The sequence below is a fragment of the Artemia sp. Qi Xiang Cuo genome, chromosome 14 (assembly GCF_049724085.1).
Source record: "Artemia sp. Qi Xiang Cuo chromosome 14, ASM4972408v1, whole genome shotgun sequence".
Taxonomy (NCBI): Eukaryota; Metazoa; Arthropoda; class Branchiopoda; order Anostraca; family Artemiidae; genus Artemia; species Artemia sp. Qi Xiang Cuo.
In genome coordinates, this window is record NC_142807.1 from 22,497,852 (window position 1) to 22,515,496 (window position 17,645).

The 17,645-nt window shown below is 36.8% G+C and overlaps 2 protein-coding genes across 5 annotated transcripts in view; one reads left to right on the forward strand and one right to left on the reverse strand.

The window, feature by feature from the left end:
• The window catches only part of LOC148944269 (2-aminomuconic semialdehyde dehydrogenase-like), a 165,082-nt gene extending 147,773 nt beyond the window's left edge, over positions 1 to 17,309 (reverse strand). Inside the window, exon 1 of one of the 4 annotated variants that reach the window (XM_089100555.1) lies at positions 17,259 to 17,309. The gene's annotated coding sequence lies outside the window, so the exon portion shown is untranslated. Of the gene's footprint in view, positions 1 to 8,732; positions 8,929 to 17,221 lie in introns of those variants that run through there. The other 3 variants (XM_089100556.1, XM_089100558.1, XM_089100557.1) reach the window with 3 other exon arrangements.
• LOC148944270 (uncharacterized) lies at positions 5,404 to 6,828 on the forward strand. Its single transcript, XM_089099883.1, has one exon. The coding sequence runs from the start codon at positions 5,404 to 5,406 to the stop codon at positions 6,826 to 6,828; it is 1,425 nt and encodes a 474-aa protein (XP_088956009.1).
• Positions 17,310 to 17,645: the final 336 nt, after the last annotated feature.

Below are 17,645 nucleotides of genomic sequence, written 5' to 3' on the forward strand. Positions count from 1 at the left end.
GCACGATAACTACAAAAAATGGCAATTAAAAACCATCTTCTTTAGGGCCCTTAAAAATTCAAGCATTTAATTATTTTAGCACGTTGATTTTAGAAAAATCAAACCAGATTAACTTTAGCGAAGTGGTACCTCCTTCACCTCCTTCCCATACGACATTACAAAAGGAGCATAGCTAAGTATAAAATGACAAGTGTAATCAGTCTATTTACAAAAGGTGTTTTAAGCAGCTTCATAATGCCTAGAGGACAAATGAACAACCTAGACCATCAAATGGGACAAGACCAAACCAAACAGCTAAGCTAAAGGGTACCTTAGCTGCTCATTTTTTTTCCAGTAGCAAAAAAGCGTGTCTCAGCGAAAATCAGAACTAGTCAAAAATAAAAGCGAAGAAGAAAAAAATATTTTGTTAGAAGAAAAACACCATCACAATCATCGACGCCAACAAAATGTGGCATAAAATCCAGAACAAACCTACAAAGATACCATAAACTATGTAACTGTTGAATACAAGTCATTGGAACCCTTCAACATTATGTGTATTCCCTGGGGAGCCCTCTATTTCCCGAGAAGAGACTAGCAAGCAAAGGTGCCTCAGTTGGAGGTCGCTACTTACAACAAGAACCAATATATATAAGCATGCCACATGCCGGGTGCTGGGGCCTGGCCTCAAAATCGGCTACATAGTTTTTTTTTCTTAAATGGCATATTGACATTTCTGGCCACTAAAAAGATCTAAAAAGGTCACAACTTTAAGGAAGAATTTGTATTTTTCCCAGGGTGGTTGTATCGAACATATGGTGACGCCATGACATTAAGAAGAGGCTCACATTGTCTGTGGTTACAAGATAAATGACAATGAGAATTAATAGTCGTATATACAAGCCGTGCCGAGACCCGGCTTATATTTTATAAGCCGTATTGATAGGGCTCTAGAACACTATTAACAATATACAAATAAAAGTTAGTACTCTTAAATTTTACAATTATATTACATTAATTTTTTTTACAACAAAATAATCAATATAAAACTGAGGAAAAAAACAACATTTTCATATCATTAATATTTTTCAAATTAGTCACAATTTCCGATATTTTTCACTGAATCGGTTTCACTGAAGAACTCCATTAAACCAAAATTGAACAAAAATAGAACCAAATAATCTACCAAGCATAAAACTACCACAAATCAGTATCAATAAAAAAATTTAACCCAAGACGAACAGAAAGTAAAATAAATAACAGAGTCAAACTCAAAACGAGCAGAAATTAATACGAGTAGGGTTCAAAACCCATATGCTTTCTAAAAGCAAGAACATAATTTGTACTTTACTGAATTTTTTTTTAATGAATGTGCATTATCAGTTTAATATTCATATGCTGATAATTATTCCTAAAATCTTAACTAATTTTTGATTTCTTAAAGTTATAAAAGTGAAAACATTTAAAAGAATTTTTTTCAGTAAAGTACAAATTATATTCTGGCTTTTGGAAAGCATAGGGGCTTTGAAACCTACTCATATTAATTTCTGCTTGTTTTGAGGTTGAAACTGTTATTTATTTTAATTTCTGTTCGTTTTGGGTATTACCAATCCAATCAGCCTCCTCCAAAGTTTATATGACCAAGCTTTCTATAAGAAACCTTATACGCCCCCAGGGCATAACTCACAACCCTTGCCATGAGGGCTGTGGAGAAGGGGGGGGGGGTTGTCATCCTCAAAAAACTACTTTCCAGAACTTTCAACTACGTTGAACAAAATGGCTATCTCAAAATTTTGACTGGATGTCTTTGGGTAAATGGTGGGCTTGAGAGGGGGTTAGTTGCCCTCCAATCACTTTCGACCTTGAAAGAGGGCACTAGCCCTTTCAATTTCCAATGGAATGAGCCCTTTTTGAAGTTTCTATGACAACGCTTTGTATAAGAACCTTATATGCCCCCAGAACATAACTTATAATCCTTGCCCTGAGGGCTGTGGGGAGGGGGTGACATCCTCAAAGACATAATTTCTGGACCTTTCAACAACGTTGAACAAAATGGCTATCTCAAAATTGACCCCTTTTTGAAGTTTCTACGACAACGCTTTCTATAAAAACCTTATATGCCCCCAGGGCATAACTTATAACCCTTGCCCTGAGGGCGGGGGGGGGGGGGTGTCATCCTCACAGACATAATTTCTGGACCTTTGAACTACGTTGAACAAAATGGTTATTATTTTGGTTGGATGTGTTTGGGGAAATGGTGGGCGTAAGAGGGGTGTTAGTTGTTCTCCAATCACTTTCGACTATTGCACAAGCCTTTCCAATTTCCAATCAAATGAGATACTTTTACTAGAACCTTTGATTTCCGATCAAATGAACTCTCTACCGATTTTCTAGGATCACTGGTTCCATATGGTCATCCTTGGAAGCAAAAAATCTGAGAAAAAATAATCTGTGATCTTTCTTCTGGCAAAAATGCAAAATTACACATTTTCGCATATAGGAGCTTGAAACCTCTACAATAAGATTCGCTGATATACTAAATCTGATACTGTGATTTTCATTAAGATCACTTTGTGGGTGTTTTTTCTTTCAAAAATTTGGAAAATGTTTTCATGCTCGTACATGGGCGCCCATAAGCTGAATTTTAGGGGAGGGGGTTACCTAGTCTAATTGGCATTTCGAATGATGTATAATAAAAATTTTAAATAAGGCAGCGTCATTCATCCAGGGGGGACCGACGCCCCCTGCCCCCCCCCCCTATGGGCACCCTTGGGCTCGTAACTGTTGATGGGTAACATTAAACTTGATGAGTTTTATAATAGTTTGAATAAGCATCAAAAACTTTGTTTCTTAGAGTTTCAGTTACTATTGAGCCACATCGCTCCTTACTTACAGTTCGTTACCATAAACAGTTTGATTTAATATGTAAGTTTCCCTGTTGTCAGTTCTTCATGTAAGGGTACCAGTTTTCTGTTCTATATGTAAACTATCTCTACAGTCATGATACCGCTGAGACTTAAATAATCCCCATTTATAATAAACTATATGGATCCTTTAGGTATAAAACCCTCAGAATATTATTGAATTTTGTGTACTGTAATGCACTTTGTGTTTCGACGTGACACCTTTTTTAGGCGGTTTTGGGCTATTTTGTTCAGTTACTATTGGCCGTGCTCGTCTTTTACTAGTTGCAGCTATCGCTGCAACCAAGATCGTGTATACGAAAACGCATTTTTTCGTAAAAAACTGATTTTATTTTTAAAATTATTTTTGGTTGTTACCAAAGCGACTATACGTAGCAATTCCCTTTAAATGAGGCATCAATTAGCTCTCTATTATGTTCCAGTGCCCCGCCAGCTTAAAAAAAAATGAAAAAAATTCTTTAGATGCAAAATATCGTGGTTTCAACCACTGTCCTTGTTTTTCAAGCCAGTGGACTTTCCTTGTTGTTCAAGCCAAGGGACTGGGAGTTTCCTTTATAGGGTTTTTGGACAAGGCGGTTCTTCGACCTGACACCATTTTTAAGAGCTTAGGGTTATTGCTTTTGTTACACTGGGACGTGTTCGTCTCTTACTAGGTTGTAGCTACCGCTGCAGCCACGGTAAACAGGAAGGAGGAATTCAATTCACGTCATAATTTCTTAATTCAACTGAAATTACTCATTTGCCACTCTACGACTTGAATCTAACGAATAAAACAATAATCACGCCAATGCGTAATTTAGACATTTCAGACGACATAGACATTGGGATATTCCTGGTTGTCACTGTAACAACACAATTAAAGCAAAAATATAATGACTTGGGAAAAGCCGAGAAAGGACTTTTTTTGGTATCTATGACAGTCATGCGAAACTATACATGATTTTGACAAAATCCGAACAGCTAAAGCAGACGGCATGGAAAAATGTCTGAGGTATTGGTGCACAAAATTAACACGCTAAGAGATCTTCGGCTAGTAGACATACGACAATAAAAATTACAGTGGATCCCAAATAAAAATAATAGACAATGCAATCTGTGGTTAGAAGACAAGCAACCTTGAGCATCACGACGAGTCCCAGAAGAAAACAAATCCTATAAAATGAATTCAAATATCTTTTTTATTCACTTTCGTTTTTGACTCGTTCTGATTCCTGCTGTCGCTTATCTTCTAACCGCAAAATTATTTTTTATTCATTTTGGATTTTAATGTTTTGAATAATGCAAAACATTAAAAATCTACCGTTATGACTCGTTCTGATTCCTGCTGTCGCTTATCTTCCAACCACATATTTTTTTCGTCTTCATTTTGGATTGCTTCAGATATTTTTTCAATGACCTTTGGCTTTAGCTGCTCAGATATGTCTAGTCTCATTTGATAATCCAGGATTTCATTTTCACCCATTGTAAATATACGTTGATCGGGTCGTTCTTTTGGTCTTATCAAGTTGGATAGTTCAGGAGGTGCTTGGACAAACATTTCTTCTTCTTCCAACGAATCATAATTTATAACAATTGTAAATATCGTTTTTTGGGTCTTCCTCTAGGCATATTAGCTTTTTATCCGCCTGGACATAGCTATTTTACGCTATGAATGACATAATTAAAATATATACTATGATGAGAACAATCGCATATCGTTATTATGGTTGTTACATGTATGAAGACTCTTATATTTGTGCATGTCATTACAATACTGCTGAAAATGTGACGTCATTTAAATGAAAATGTATTTCCAAAATTATGGCTCTAAATGAATTTTCTCAAACTCGTGACCTATCTAGATCGTTTTTTAAGGCTAGAAAATCCCAGGATGCCAATTTAAAAAATATGGACCCGTTTTCGATAAAAATACATAAATACAAGATTATTGCTTGTTTAAAAAGATGAGACATATTTATGTTACCGTGAATGTTCGAAATCTGGTTAATGTCGACATTCACCGGCGAATGTCCTAAATTCCTTTTCCTCTGCTTGAATTAAATTAGTTTTGCGAGTCAGCTTTTTCTGTCTTATGCAAGCTATGACGGTAAAAATTATAGTTATGTTAGGTTGGATTATGTTAGTTTAGGTAAAATTTGGTTATAAATATCAGAAATTGGTTAAAAACTTAACCTAAGCTAACCCAACCTAACAAAACCTAATCTAACCTAACTTGTTGAAAAATGTAAATATGTATATCTACTCACGCATGTGTGGCGAGCTGTTTAAATTTGATGACGATATTTAAGGTTAGGATAAATAAAATAACTCTTTCTACATCGAGCATTAATTTAGAAGAAAAATCTTATGGCGCAAAACTATTAGTGACAAAACGAAAAAGTACAGGTCGAAATTGTATCAATTTACAACCCCTCTTTAATTTTTTTTTAAATGATAAAAAAACGACAGTTAGAGAGCACGGATTACCTTATCTTTAGGCGAATATCTGTAACAACACAAAATGAATGACTCACATAAGTTCAGTTTTGCTGATATATTGAAAGCTAATTGCGTTGATGTTGATCAAGCAAAAAAGAAAGAAAAGGTAAAAGGTGTTGCCAAGTTGCTTGACATTGGTACAAGTGTCAAGCCAGAAGTCATCAAGGTAAATCAAACATCGAACACGGGGGATGTAATAACGTTAGATGAAAATACCCGGGAAACAAAAAAGGATAAGACAAAAACCGAGAATGACAAAGAGAAACGCAGTTATCAGGCAACAGAAGCAGCAAAGAACCGGCCTATATGTATATTCTACAAAAAGAATAGTTGTCATTATGCTGATTTGTGTTGGAATAAACACGATATTCACGACACAATGAAAGATACGAGGAAATCCGCTTTTTGTGGCCTATTGAATGCTGATTCTATGAATAATCAAACAAAACACAGTGACCAATCAACACAACTAGAAGCAAAAAAGCAAGCATGCTGGTACTTTAAAAATGCTTGCTGTCGTTATGGTGATATTTGTTGGTTTAGCCACGAAAGCCCATTAAAAAAAAATGACAACATTGAATCGACGTGTGACAAAATGGAAAAAAATAAAATTTCCAAGGTCTTTGAACCTTCAAAAGAACCGTGTAAGTTTAATGTTCAAGGAATTTGCCGATTCAGCAACAATTGCAGGAATCAACACACAGGAAGAAAAATTACGAAGGATCCACGTATAGCTGAGTGTTATTGGAATTACTCGTCTCAGAATGATGAGGCTGTCTCACCACCTGCTCCGCTAATAGGAAACACTTCGGAAGAGCCTGTTAACCTAGATGATGGATGTTCACCCATTCAAGTACTTCCCAGGTTTAATGCAGTCCCAACTGTAGAGCTGTTAATGGAATTACTGAGTAGAATTACATCATCTCAGAATGATGAGCCTGCCTCTCCATCTGATCCACTAATAGAAAATACTTCAGAAGGGCCTGTTAACTTAGATAATGGATGTTCACCCATTCAAGTACTTCCCAGGTTCAATGCAGTCCCAACTGTGGAGCTTAAAGTAGATAAGCAGCCGTCTAATAATAATGAGCATTCTAGGAAAAGCAAAAAGAATTCCTCCGCATGTTTAATGTCTACAGAAAACACAACTGAGGAAGACCCTTCAAAACATATAAAAGAAAACATTTCCAGCTCTGATCCAGCTTCTTTACCTGTTTTGCCAAAAGAAAAAAATCCTGTGAGTACGCAGCCTGTGAATACGAAAATAAGGAAAAGTGACGAAAAATGGATTACTGTGGGTAAAAAGAAAAAAGTCCCTTTTAACACCTTGAAAAAAGTCCACAATTCCAATCATAACAATCACTCTAAATGTTCTATAAAGAGATCTATCCAGCCACCAAATCGTTTTTCAAGGTTAAAACATATCTTCCGCAAGGTAGATTATTAGTATGGAAAAAAGAGGAGAGAGACCTGGTCAATAGACTTTTTTTTTCAAAAGCATTACAGATGTGGGCATTTGGAAAGAACCCACAAAATAAACGGAGGCACGACGTACATGCTTGCAACTCCTTCCCATGTGTGCATCTATGAGGAGAAAATTGCTATTAGAGCATACATATGGAGTTGGATATCATTGTGGTCATCACAGAGCAAGCGATTTGCGTTAAATATAATTACACAACAATTACACAACGATGAAAGCTTTCCTTTGCTTTTCTTTAAAAGGCTATTTTTTTCCTTTTTCATAAGAGAGTTAGAACCTAGAATATTATATTGATGCTTAACATCAGGGCTGTATTCAAGATTTTTGCTCGGGGGGGGGGGGGGGGGGTGTATATTTTTTCAGGGGAGGGGTTACAATTTTTGGCACTTATGTGTTATAGCAACCACATCAAAAAAGTGGAGTCAGGTTAATCCTAATGAAATATACCAAAACATGACGAAAATATAATACTAAGATAAATATGTAAACTACAACAGAGAACTATGGAAAGTGGGCCACTCAGAACGCATTATATTAAATACCTAACCTACTCTATATACTAAATATTTAATTAAAATATACCTGTATAGAAGTTTATCTCACTGAGAAAAAGTTAATTCCGAATGCAGACGAAAAACCAATTTTACTCAGATCAAGAACAACCAAAATAAATAAATAAAAAACATTCGACCACTATATTATATATTTTCGTAGACTAGGTCATATTTCTGTTTTTTTTTACGTTTTTTTGGTGGAGGGGCTGCACCCCTAAAATAAGAATAATGTCGTACATACCAAACCCCGTTTTTGATAAGCACAATGAAGGCCATGACATCTACAGGAACTTGATTCTTAAAAATATGCTGTGGTACATGTTTTAGGCGGCAACAAATAACAATTAATAGGAAATTGTCTATACCCTATTTTGCACATGGGCTTGAGATATCTTGTCGAAACTTTCAGGAATTTTTGCTAGTTCTTTTTGTTTTTGTGGGGAGGGGGGGGTTAAGTGGGTAAAGGGACTTAAAATTTTGGGGGAGTGGAGAAACTATTTTTCCCCAATCTTCACAGAATAGTGGCGATGATTTTTCTATGCATGTCGTCTGACAAGCTATTTGGCAAGTTAAGTACAATACCAGGACAACAGGCAAAAACAAAGAAAATAAAATCAGAGTAACCATTCTGTGAAGACTATAGAAAACCAGCTTCTTCTCTCCCAAAAATTATCTGTCCTCTTACCCCCTTCCTCTCCCCCCCCCCCCCAAAAAAAAAAACGAAATATTCCTTAAAGTTTCGACACCATTTCTCCGTTCATGAGGCAAAATAGGGTACACTTGTCAAACAATGTAACTTTTTAATGAAAGCTGCTGATGCGTCCAATTTCTTCTATAATAAGATATAACTGCATTTCCCAAGGGAAAGAAACAACAAAAGACGCATATTCTCTTGTGCGTACCCAAAAAACAATTGAAGTAGGTCTGGGATCTTCAGGAAAAGTGTTGCCTATTATATACAGTAGCCTTATGCCATAATTTTCAGACGAACTATTTGCAGATAAGTGTTATGGATGCTTGAGAATTATAAAGAGTAAAATTATTCCCCTTTGATAGATTTAATGTCACTTTACTTTCATGAGAACAAATTGCGTTTTAAATGCTCTTGTTTAACTTAGTCTATGGGGATCAACTCTAGTAATCAATGTTTTGCCAACTTCCTGTGCTCTGCTGACACTATTATAATCATTTAACTTTAACGGATTTGTCAGTTAAAAGCAATAAATTCACATTCTATAAATAGTTTTAAACCTCTGCATCAGGGTTATCCAACATGCTGAGTTTGATTGTCTAATTGTCATCAAGATCACTTGCCTTTTCTGGGAGTCCCAGACTGGGATGTTTTCCCCCTTTTTGGAAAATCAAGCAATTTTCTCAGGCTTGTAACTTTTGATGCATAACTTTTGAACATCCCATAAGCTTTCTATGCTTTCATATGCGTCCCACATGGAGCTGTTGCACAAACAGCTCCTCTCATTAAAATGCCATCAGCGGTCCAGTGTATATGACCCTGGAACACATATTTTCACAGAAACTTTCTCAAAATGCCTTTGAAATCAACTCAAGACTTCAAAACCTACTTTTAATTCCTAATATCATCTAATAATAACATTGCACTACTAATTACCGATTTTCATATATGTATTGGAATAAATTAATTTAAAATTAGTTTCTTTAAAATTTAGGGTTACAAAGGTGAAGCCAAGTTTTGCGTTTAAGAGAAATCTGACCTGTGAAAAAAATCTAATGTCGCTTGTGTTTTTAAGTTCTCCAGAGCACTTGCATTCCATTCCGGCTTTATCAACCACAAGAAAAAGTCTTTGCCTTTTTCTCAGCAAGTCCTAGTAAAGAAAAAGTCACGTTGTCGGCACTTTGCGCAAGTCACTCTTTTATGATGTCATTCATGTGTTATATAATGACGTATATGAAAATGTAGTTTTGGTCAAAAACTGCATTCCATTTTAATTATATGAATGAATGAATGCATTTATTACCCATCAATTAAAAACAGATGGAGCACAACAAAAGACAAGAAAAAAAACGCAAAAACACTAATTCTTCTGAAACAAACAAAAAAAAAACAACCAAACACAACAACCAACAGCTTATGCCAACTACTGCTGGAGAATCATAGCCCAGGGATGGGACTTAAGTGTCAAATTATATCGAGTAATCTGCGCTAGGATAGCTTCTTCAGGATTCATGATGCCGTACCGAAGCGAAACATATCGATTGCTTGTCCATGGTGGTAAACGCAACAAAAACTTTGCATACTTGTAGTACACTGAACGCAATTTCAGTCTATCTGTAGCCGTAAATATACGCCAGAATGGGCTGAGGTACAAATAATGAGGCAAAACCATAGCATTGTACACCCGGGCCAGCAGACGACTGTCAAACTTCCGCTTATTTGCCACAATACGGCTATACGTAAATGAAACCCGCTTCTGAAAATGAGAAAGCAGTAACCGCCGCGTCTCTAGTATTGACCGTCCAATAGGAAGGCCCAGATATACAATGCCACCGGCGAGCCCAACAGTAGAAACACCAAGTGTGATGCTTCGACCAGCATCAGATTTCGAATTAAACAGCAGTACTTCAGACTTGTCGGCATTAAACTGAAGTCCAATCTGAGCATACTCTTGTTGTAGTCGAGTAAAATTATCTTCTAGTCCTTGCAGAAAGCGGCTCAGGTTCAGTACATCGTCCGCATAACCAATCAAAGATAAATCAACACCGCGCAGAATGTAAGTCATAAGTGACTTCGAGTGCGGCTTTACGATACTGTTATTAAATGCTGTCGGTGACGAAATGGCACCTTGTCTTACCCCCTTCTTTACCGGGAGAAGGGGATTACCATGCGGAGAAACAGCAACATCATTCAACAGGCTAGTGCACTCACTCGCTGGTAAAGGAAGTTTAAGTTCCGCTTTTAGATTTTCATACATGTCAGCCAGTGGGGCTAGAGAGCAGGGATCAACACCGGCCAAACCCATATCCAGTATAATCTCCTCGTGGAGAAGCGAATCAAACGCGCGCCTTACATCATGAGTGGCTAAAGCAATGCTTTCACCGCGGTCTTCTGCGTCAACTAAAGCGGATACTAAAGCAGAAAGAGCATGGCCGCACCCGAGGCGAGACTGAAAACCGAACTGATGGGCCTGAACTGTACATTTAGTACGAAGCTCCTCAATAATCAGATTTTCAAATATTTTACAAAAAACATTTGATACCGTTATTGGGCGAAAAGACGAACAATCGGAAGGAGGTTTATTTTTCTTTGGGATAGGAGTCAGACATCCAATTGAAAAAGACTCGGGCACAATTCCCAAATTAAATATCATTTGGTAAAGGAGGACCAAATGCTCAATAAACATACCCCCACACAACGACAAATGTTGTGCAGAAATCCCATCATATCCTCTAGATTTTTTTTTCTTCAGTTTCCCAATTGCAGAAATAATCAGACTCTTTGTAATAATCGGTCCCGGACTAGATGCATGCTCAAAAAAATCTTGGAGTCTCGCTTTATAACTATTTTGAAGATGGGGATCCTGAGCAGAAAATTCTTTTTTATGATGCTCAATCCATGAAGAAAGTGGTATAAGAGACGGGGTTTGACTTGGCGCTTCTTTCACAAGACTAGACCACAGCTTATTAGGCCGCGACCGAACTTCTTCCGAACAAGACGAAATAATCGAATTCCGATGCAAAGAGAGCTGCTTTGCAAACTGACGTTTCGTATAGATGTACAGTTTTCTCAGCCACCCATCCCGCGGCTTATCTGCTTCAATCCAGACCGAGAGCCAAAATTTAGCAGAAAAGCAAGCCTTGCGCAAGTTACTATTAGTTGACCAACCGGGCTCTTCGGTTCCAGATTTTACTCGCCTAATGGGTACCGCCGATTTTTCTGCAAGGGATAGGGCATGAGTAAGTTCACTACAATATAGATTCAGCCGAATTCGAGAATCCCGCATATTCTGTTTTGAACTCCGCATTAATAAATCAAACGGTACGCGAATTTTCGCCAGAATATCATTACACGCATTCTGGAAGAGATCAGATGACGCCCTATCCCAATCACTAATATAAAACACAGATCGCTTTTTAGCAAACGGGATAAAAGAAGGACCGACATCATCAAACCGAGCACTAAAAAACAGAGGAAAATGATCTGACGTAAAACTAGAATCACTAACACCAACTTCCACAATAGTTACAGATCGCGTGTGACAAACATGGTCTAAATTAGATGTGCTACCCGAATTATGGACGTAAGTAAAACTCTTATTCTTCGGCGCAACCAAGTAATCATCATCAAACAGACCGAAGATAATACTTGGACGAACAGAATCACCAGAAGAATTAAGTGAGTCAGTTAGGTCACAATTGAAGTCACCAGTCACGATGCAGCATAAGCCCTGCTCTTTTATTTTTCCCAAGCATTTAGATAAACGAGCGACACTAATGGCAAAAAGTCTCTCAGAACGGTCATCGCGATAGTTCGTGGGTAAGTATACATTCAGCACAACCACATTCTGGATTCTAACCGCTAAAAAGTCACTTGCTGAATCAAAGACAGAAGAAGTAAAACATGACTTCACGTAAGTTGCTAGACCACCACAAGGCCGGCCATGAGACTGAGAGCGGCGCGCAGCAACCGAGAACACTTTGTGATTAGTTGATAGTTCCAAAAGGCTCAGGCTCAAAGTGTTTGCAAAATGTTCTTGAATACACACTATGTCACACTTCGATAAAAAGTCCTTCAAAAACACAGACCGACTTAACAGATTTCCATTTATATTCCACGAGGCAATCGCATAAGAGGCTAAGGGTCCTCGATTCATTTCTTCGCTGGGGTAGGTCTATTTGAAGGGCACCGAACACTGTAACATGTATGACCTCTTTTTTTGCATGTGATACAGAACATATCGTTGTTGCACTTATTGTCCTTACTAGATACGTGGTCAGTGCCACCACAGCGGCCACAGATGGGAGATGCGGCGCAATCTGCCGCCACATGACCGAGTCCATGACATGAGTAGCAACGTTTCGGTAGGAAATTAAATTCCTCGGCAGGCAGCTTCTCGTAGCCAACGCGGACGGAGTCCGCGAGAAAACGGTCTAGATTCTTTCTGGATTCAAAGTACACCTTGAATACTTTCGAATGTTCGTATTTTCCTATTTCCACTGCTTTTACGGCATTTGGGACAATAGTTTCGACATCCGTGTGGGACATACTATTTGGGACTCGTTTTAGAACTCCGATGAACAAGCGCTCCTTCAGTGACGCTGTAACCGTGGGTGTCCTAGACCTCATATTTTCCATAATCTTCTCTGCAGTCGCCTTCGACTTGACGTAGAGCTTCCAGTCCTGTTTAGTCTTGCGAAGTTCGCTAATGTCGTCAGAATTTGGACATAAACTATCCACGAAACCCTTACGAGCAATTGGGTTGTCTAGAGTCTCTGGTAGGTCTTTCAGTACAACGGCATAGGATGGCTTAGTACTGACATGAGCATGACCATTATTGATAGAGACACTGTTGATAGAAACTTCAGTAGTTGCAGACATACTCGGAACAGCGTAGCTTTGGGCTGAGACGAAGTTCCGGAACTCTAGGCACAAGTCATTTACTTTGCGCGAAAGAGTCGCTGTAACTTCACCAGGAATAGAGGGTACTTCATCCGGCTCATATATGACGAACTTCGGTAGCTGGACATTATTCTTATCACAGTAATCCAACACTTTCAGAATGTCCGCAAACGTATCCGCTTTCTTCTGCCTATCCGTTTGACGGGTAGACATCTGTCCCTCGGACCAAATAAACTTCTTTGCTTCATTAATTTTCTCTTCAGGAAAAAATCCGCAACCAGTTTGGATAATGTCAGCAGACGTATTTCCTGTACTCCTTGCCCATACAGCAAAATTTAAAACCGCATTCAGGACTAGTCGATCGGGCGGCATCTTCGTACGAAATGAAATACAGCTCGGCAACGAAGGAACCTAGGAACAAGGGAAGTGTAAGGACCCCTCAACTGTTCCCCGCAATTTACGGGTAACTTAATACCGGCGGGTACAATACGTCGCTTGCGGGAGGTTCCTTCCCCTCTTCTGCTAGTTCCCAGTACACTTCATACCGATAAAGAATCAAAAATGGCACAATATAAAATTGAAACTGTAGATGGCGTGCCAATCTACCCGAGAAAAAAGATGGCGCTGGTGAAAATACCCAGTGAAGAGGGCTTATTCTATCAATTGGAGAAGGTCAGACAAATACTAATTGACAAAAAAACTAATTTTAGAGTGTAAACAACAACAAGAAAAGACCTCAAAATAATTCAGAAACTTTTTCCAAGTTACCAGCCAAGATGCAAACTCAGACACAACAGCCTTGAATATACTATAGATGACGTATTATATTCTTTGTTACTTACAAAAGCAGGTAGATATAGCAATTACCTTTCAATGAGCACTTAAACATTACTTTATTTTTCATTACCTGAGTGGTAAATAAAATATAAACAAAAAATATACAGGAGAATAATAGAAAAAAGCCAGGACATGTCACTGCTTCCATTGTTAAAAGGCAATTTTCTTTGTTACTCAAGAAGGGAGACTATGATTCTCCTAAATGAAGTTTTCACCTATAGAGATTTAAATGGTGCAGTTTTCATTTTAACCTGACATCGTTTTATGGGGTTAGGCCTATAGGTTATTTTTTGAAATGTCCATAGATTTTTATTTTTGCAATAGAATTTGACCATTAAGTTTTAACCGGGATCATAGCTACTATTCTTAAATCAGCTTCAAATGGCGATTCTTCTGAACTCAACAGTTTGTTTTTAGTTCAAAACATGTTTGAAATTTTTGGTTACTGTGGGCTAGGGTTCCTCCTTTACTAGGTTAAACCTAAGGGGGAAACTAAGATTTTAATCACCACACTATTTCAGAGATAGAACACATCAAAAAGCAGTCAAATAATTATATTAAAACATTACATTTTAAAAACATGCCCTGTTTTGCTTTTTAGTGCATTTGCAGATAAAAGTGAGTTTTTAAATTATTTATAATAAGCAGATTATAGATTAAATGTGCCTAAGCATGAAAAAATAAAAGAGGAGTGGGCCATGGACAAGTTTTTCAACAAATAGAATGATTATCAAACATTCTTTGTCTTATGACATTTTGGCCCAAATTATGTGTGACAAAAAAACTCTTTGACAATTTTTGGATGTCACAAATATTTTTGTTTTTTTTTGGTCTAGGGCTGATTAAAGTATTCCAAGTTCAGTAGCTCCTTTTGGTTTGTGCTCACCAAAAATACTCTGAGTCCTGGCCAATTAGAAAGAGAAGTTTTTAAGCCAACTTCCCAGCAAATAACAAAAAAATCAATTTTTTCTGCTTTAAGTCCCCTTGACATTGAAACTTACAAGTTTAAACTTGATCAGAAAACAGTTTCTGGTCCATTCTTCTTTAGGGGGGGGGGGCAGTGGCGCCAATTCACGAAAATGAAAGTGGGGAATTTTATTCGATTTTTTTTATGAAGATTCAAAAAAAAAAACAATATTGAACAAACATCCCTAAAACCGGGGGGGTAGCGGCGATTTCGCTGCTTGGCGAAATCGTCAACTAATCTAGCCAAATCCAGTTTCTTTACCTCCTGTTTTTCACCAGCCATTATCACGAGATGACTGAGTCTGTCGTTTCCCATCGTCAATTGCATAGTCCTTCACACGCCCTAATGCTGAGAAGAATTGTGACCATTGCTGGCAATGGTCACAGGTAAAGTAGCAACTAGCTTCATCAGTTATAGCACTGCAGAATAGGCAACTGGGAGGTCGGATAAGATTTCGATAGCTCAAAAAAGATCCATTTTTGAAATGTCACTTTTTGACAGATGTAGCTTTGCAAGAGAAAGCTGAGATTTTATGGCATGGTCATTGACATTGAGAATCCCTTATAATGACACATAACCCTTTCCACTTTTGAAATTCGAGAAAATCGGAACTTGAGGGGTCGAAGGCAGATAAAGCATCAATCAGAGGCATATTTTGCATGAAACGTTGGTCCATCTCACTCGTGAAAGGGTCTATTACCTCTTTTACTCTAGTACTCTTTTTAAGAGTCAAAGTGATCAGAGTGCAGCTACACCCCCCCCCCCCTCCCCACACACACACATTGTATTGTCACAAAATGCATCTAATAGAAATTTTGAGATAGCTATTCTATTCAAAATAGTCTAAATATCATATAACAAGGCTATTGGGGTTGAAACAAACCCCAGAGATTTATGCCCAGTTATGCCCAGGGAGTATTTAAGGTTTTATTGAAGGGATGGTTGTTTAACTTTAGAAGAGGCTCAGTCTTTCTCCTTGAAAAGACTATGTCAATATAAAACAGACAGAAATTAATTAAAAAATAAACTTTTTTCACAAAAAACGTTTTTCAAAAAAAGTAAAGAACTCCATTAAACCAAAAAAGAACAACATAGAATCAAATAATCTACCAAGCATACAACTACCAGAAATCAGTATAAATAAATAAATGATATAATATAAAATATATAAATTATATAATATAATATAATAATAAAGAATATAATTTGTACTTTCCCAAAGAATATATTCCAAATAGAATATAATTTTCGCTTCACTGAAAACAAAATTCTTTTAAATGTTTCCCCTTTTATTCCCTCAGGAAGTCAACAATGATTTACTAATTGAATGAATAGATATGAGTAAGTATAAAATGAATTGACGATGCACATTTTTTTCATTGGACCCATTTGAATTTTTTTCAGTAAATTGCAAATTGTATTGTTGATTTTAGAAAGCATGGGATTTAGAACCCTAATCATATTAATTTCTACTTGTTTTGAGTTTGACTATGTTATTTATTATAATTTATATTTGTTTCGGGCTTTATTTATTCATTGATTTTGATTTGTGGTAGTTGTATGCTTCGTATATTATTTGATTCTATTTTTGTTCATTTTTGGTTAAATGGAGTTCTTTACTTTTCTTTGAAAAAACTTATTTTGTGGAAAAGATTTTTTTTAAATTAATAGCGTAAAAAGATGCATTGGATGATGTGTTCACCTTTTACCTAACTAAGTAATAAAAAAAATGAGAGGTAAGTTTAAACTTTCCTTCCCCCATAATTTGCAAATATATACCCTTAATTGGTATATATAGGGATGAGGGTAAAATCGATATCCAACAAAAATGAGTATTATATTTGGAAAGAGCATAAAAGAGGCATGGAGTGTTATGTTTACTTTATTCATAAGTCAATAATATGAATAACAAAAAAATTACCAAAAAACCTAAATAAAAACTTCAAATAGCCTAGGCTAGTTCTCATCCCATTTCTGTCATTTTTGTGCTTGTTTTGTTTTAGATCAAAAGAAGCCAAAAGTAGCTTTCCAAGAAAGTTTCCAAGATAGCCAAAGTAGGGCATAAGTTTCCAAGATAGCCAAAAGTAGCTTAAGTAGAATTTTCCCCTCTTTACAGATATAATAATCATTTTTGTTGCAAATGAATGTTACTCCCACCCCTATATATACCAATTAAGGGTATATAGCCTATTTGGACATTAGGGGGGTGGGGGTAAAGTTTATTTCTGATACAAATGAGAGGTAAGCTTAAACTTTACCATCCCCCCCTAATATGCGAATATAAACCCTTAATTGGCATATATAGGGGTGGGGGTAAAACTCATTTGTGACAAAAATGATTGAGCATTAAAAAAGGCATCAAGTGGTATGTTCACTTTATTTGCAAGTCAACTGCAAAGAATTTACCCGAAATTTAGTGCAGTTTTATGTTTAAAGATCTTACAAATAATATTTAACTTATTTTTGGGGTCAAGGTCTTAAAACCTTATTAACAGTGTTTCCACTAATAATTTTTTCAAATCCCTAGTAGACTGTTGGAAAATCCCTAGAAATCCCTATTTTCAATAGCAAAATCTCTAAAGGTTTCCCCATTTTCTGATTTCTTCAAGTCACAAGCCTTGTTATGCTGACTTTTAATAGCATTTGTTCAAGACGACTTATTTTGCAACTCAAGACCTTTTATTTGTACCAAAATATCTTCTGTTTTATATCTTCATTTAAAACAATGCTTTGTATTTATCGACTAGTTAAGTTCGGTTATGATTTATGGATTCCAGTGCCAGATATGCCCAGATCTCAGATTCTGGACCATATGAATATATTTTCTTTT

What these genes read in the sequence shown, in the direction of transcription:
- LOC148944270 (XM_089099883.1), top strand. Translation starts at nt 5,404, where the DNA reads ATGAATGACTCACATAAGTTCAGTTTTGCTGATATATTGAAAGCTAAT.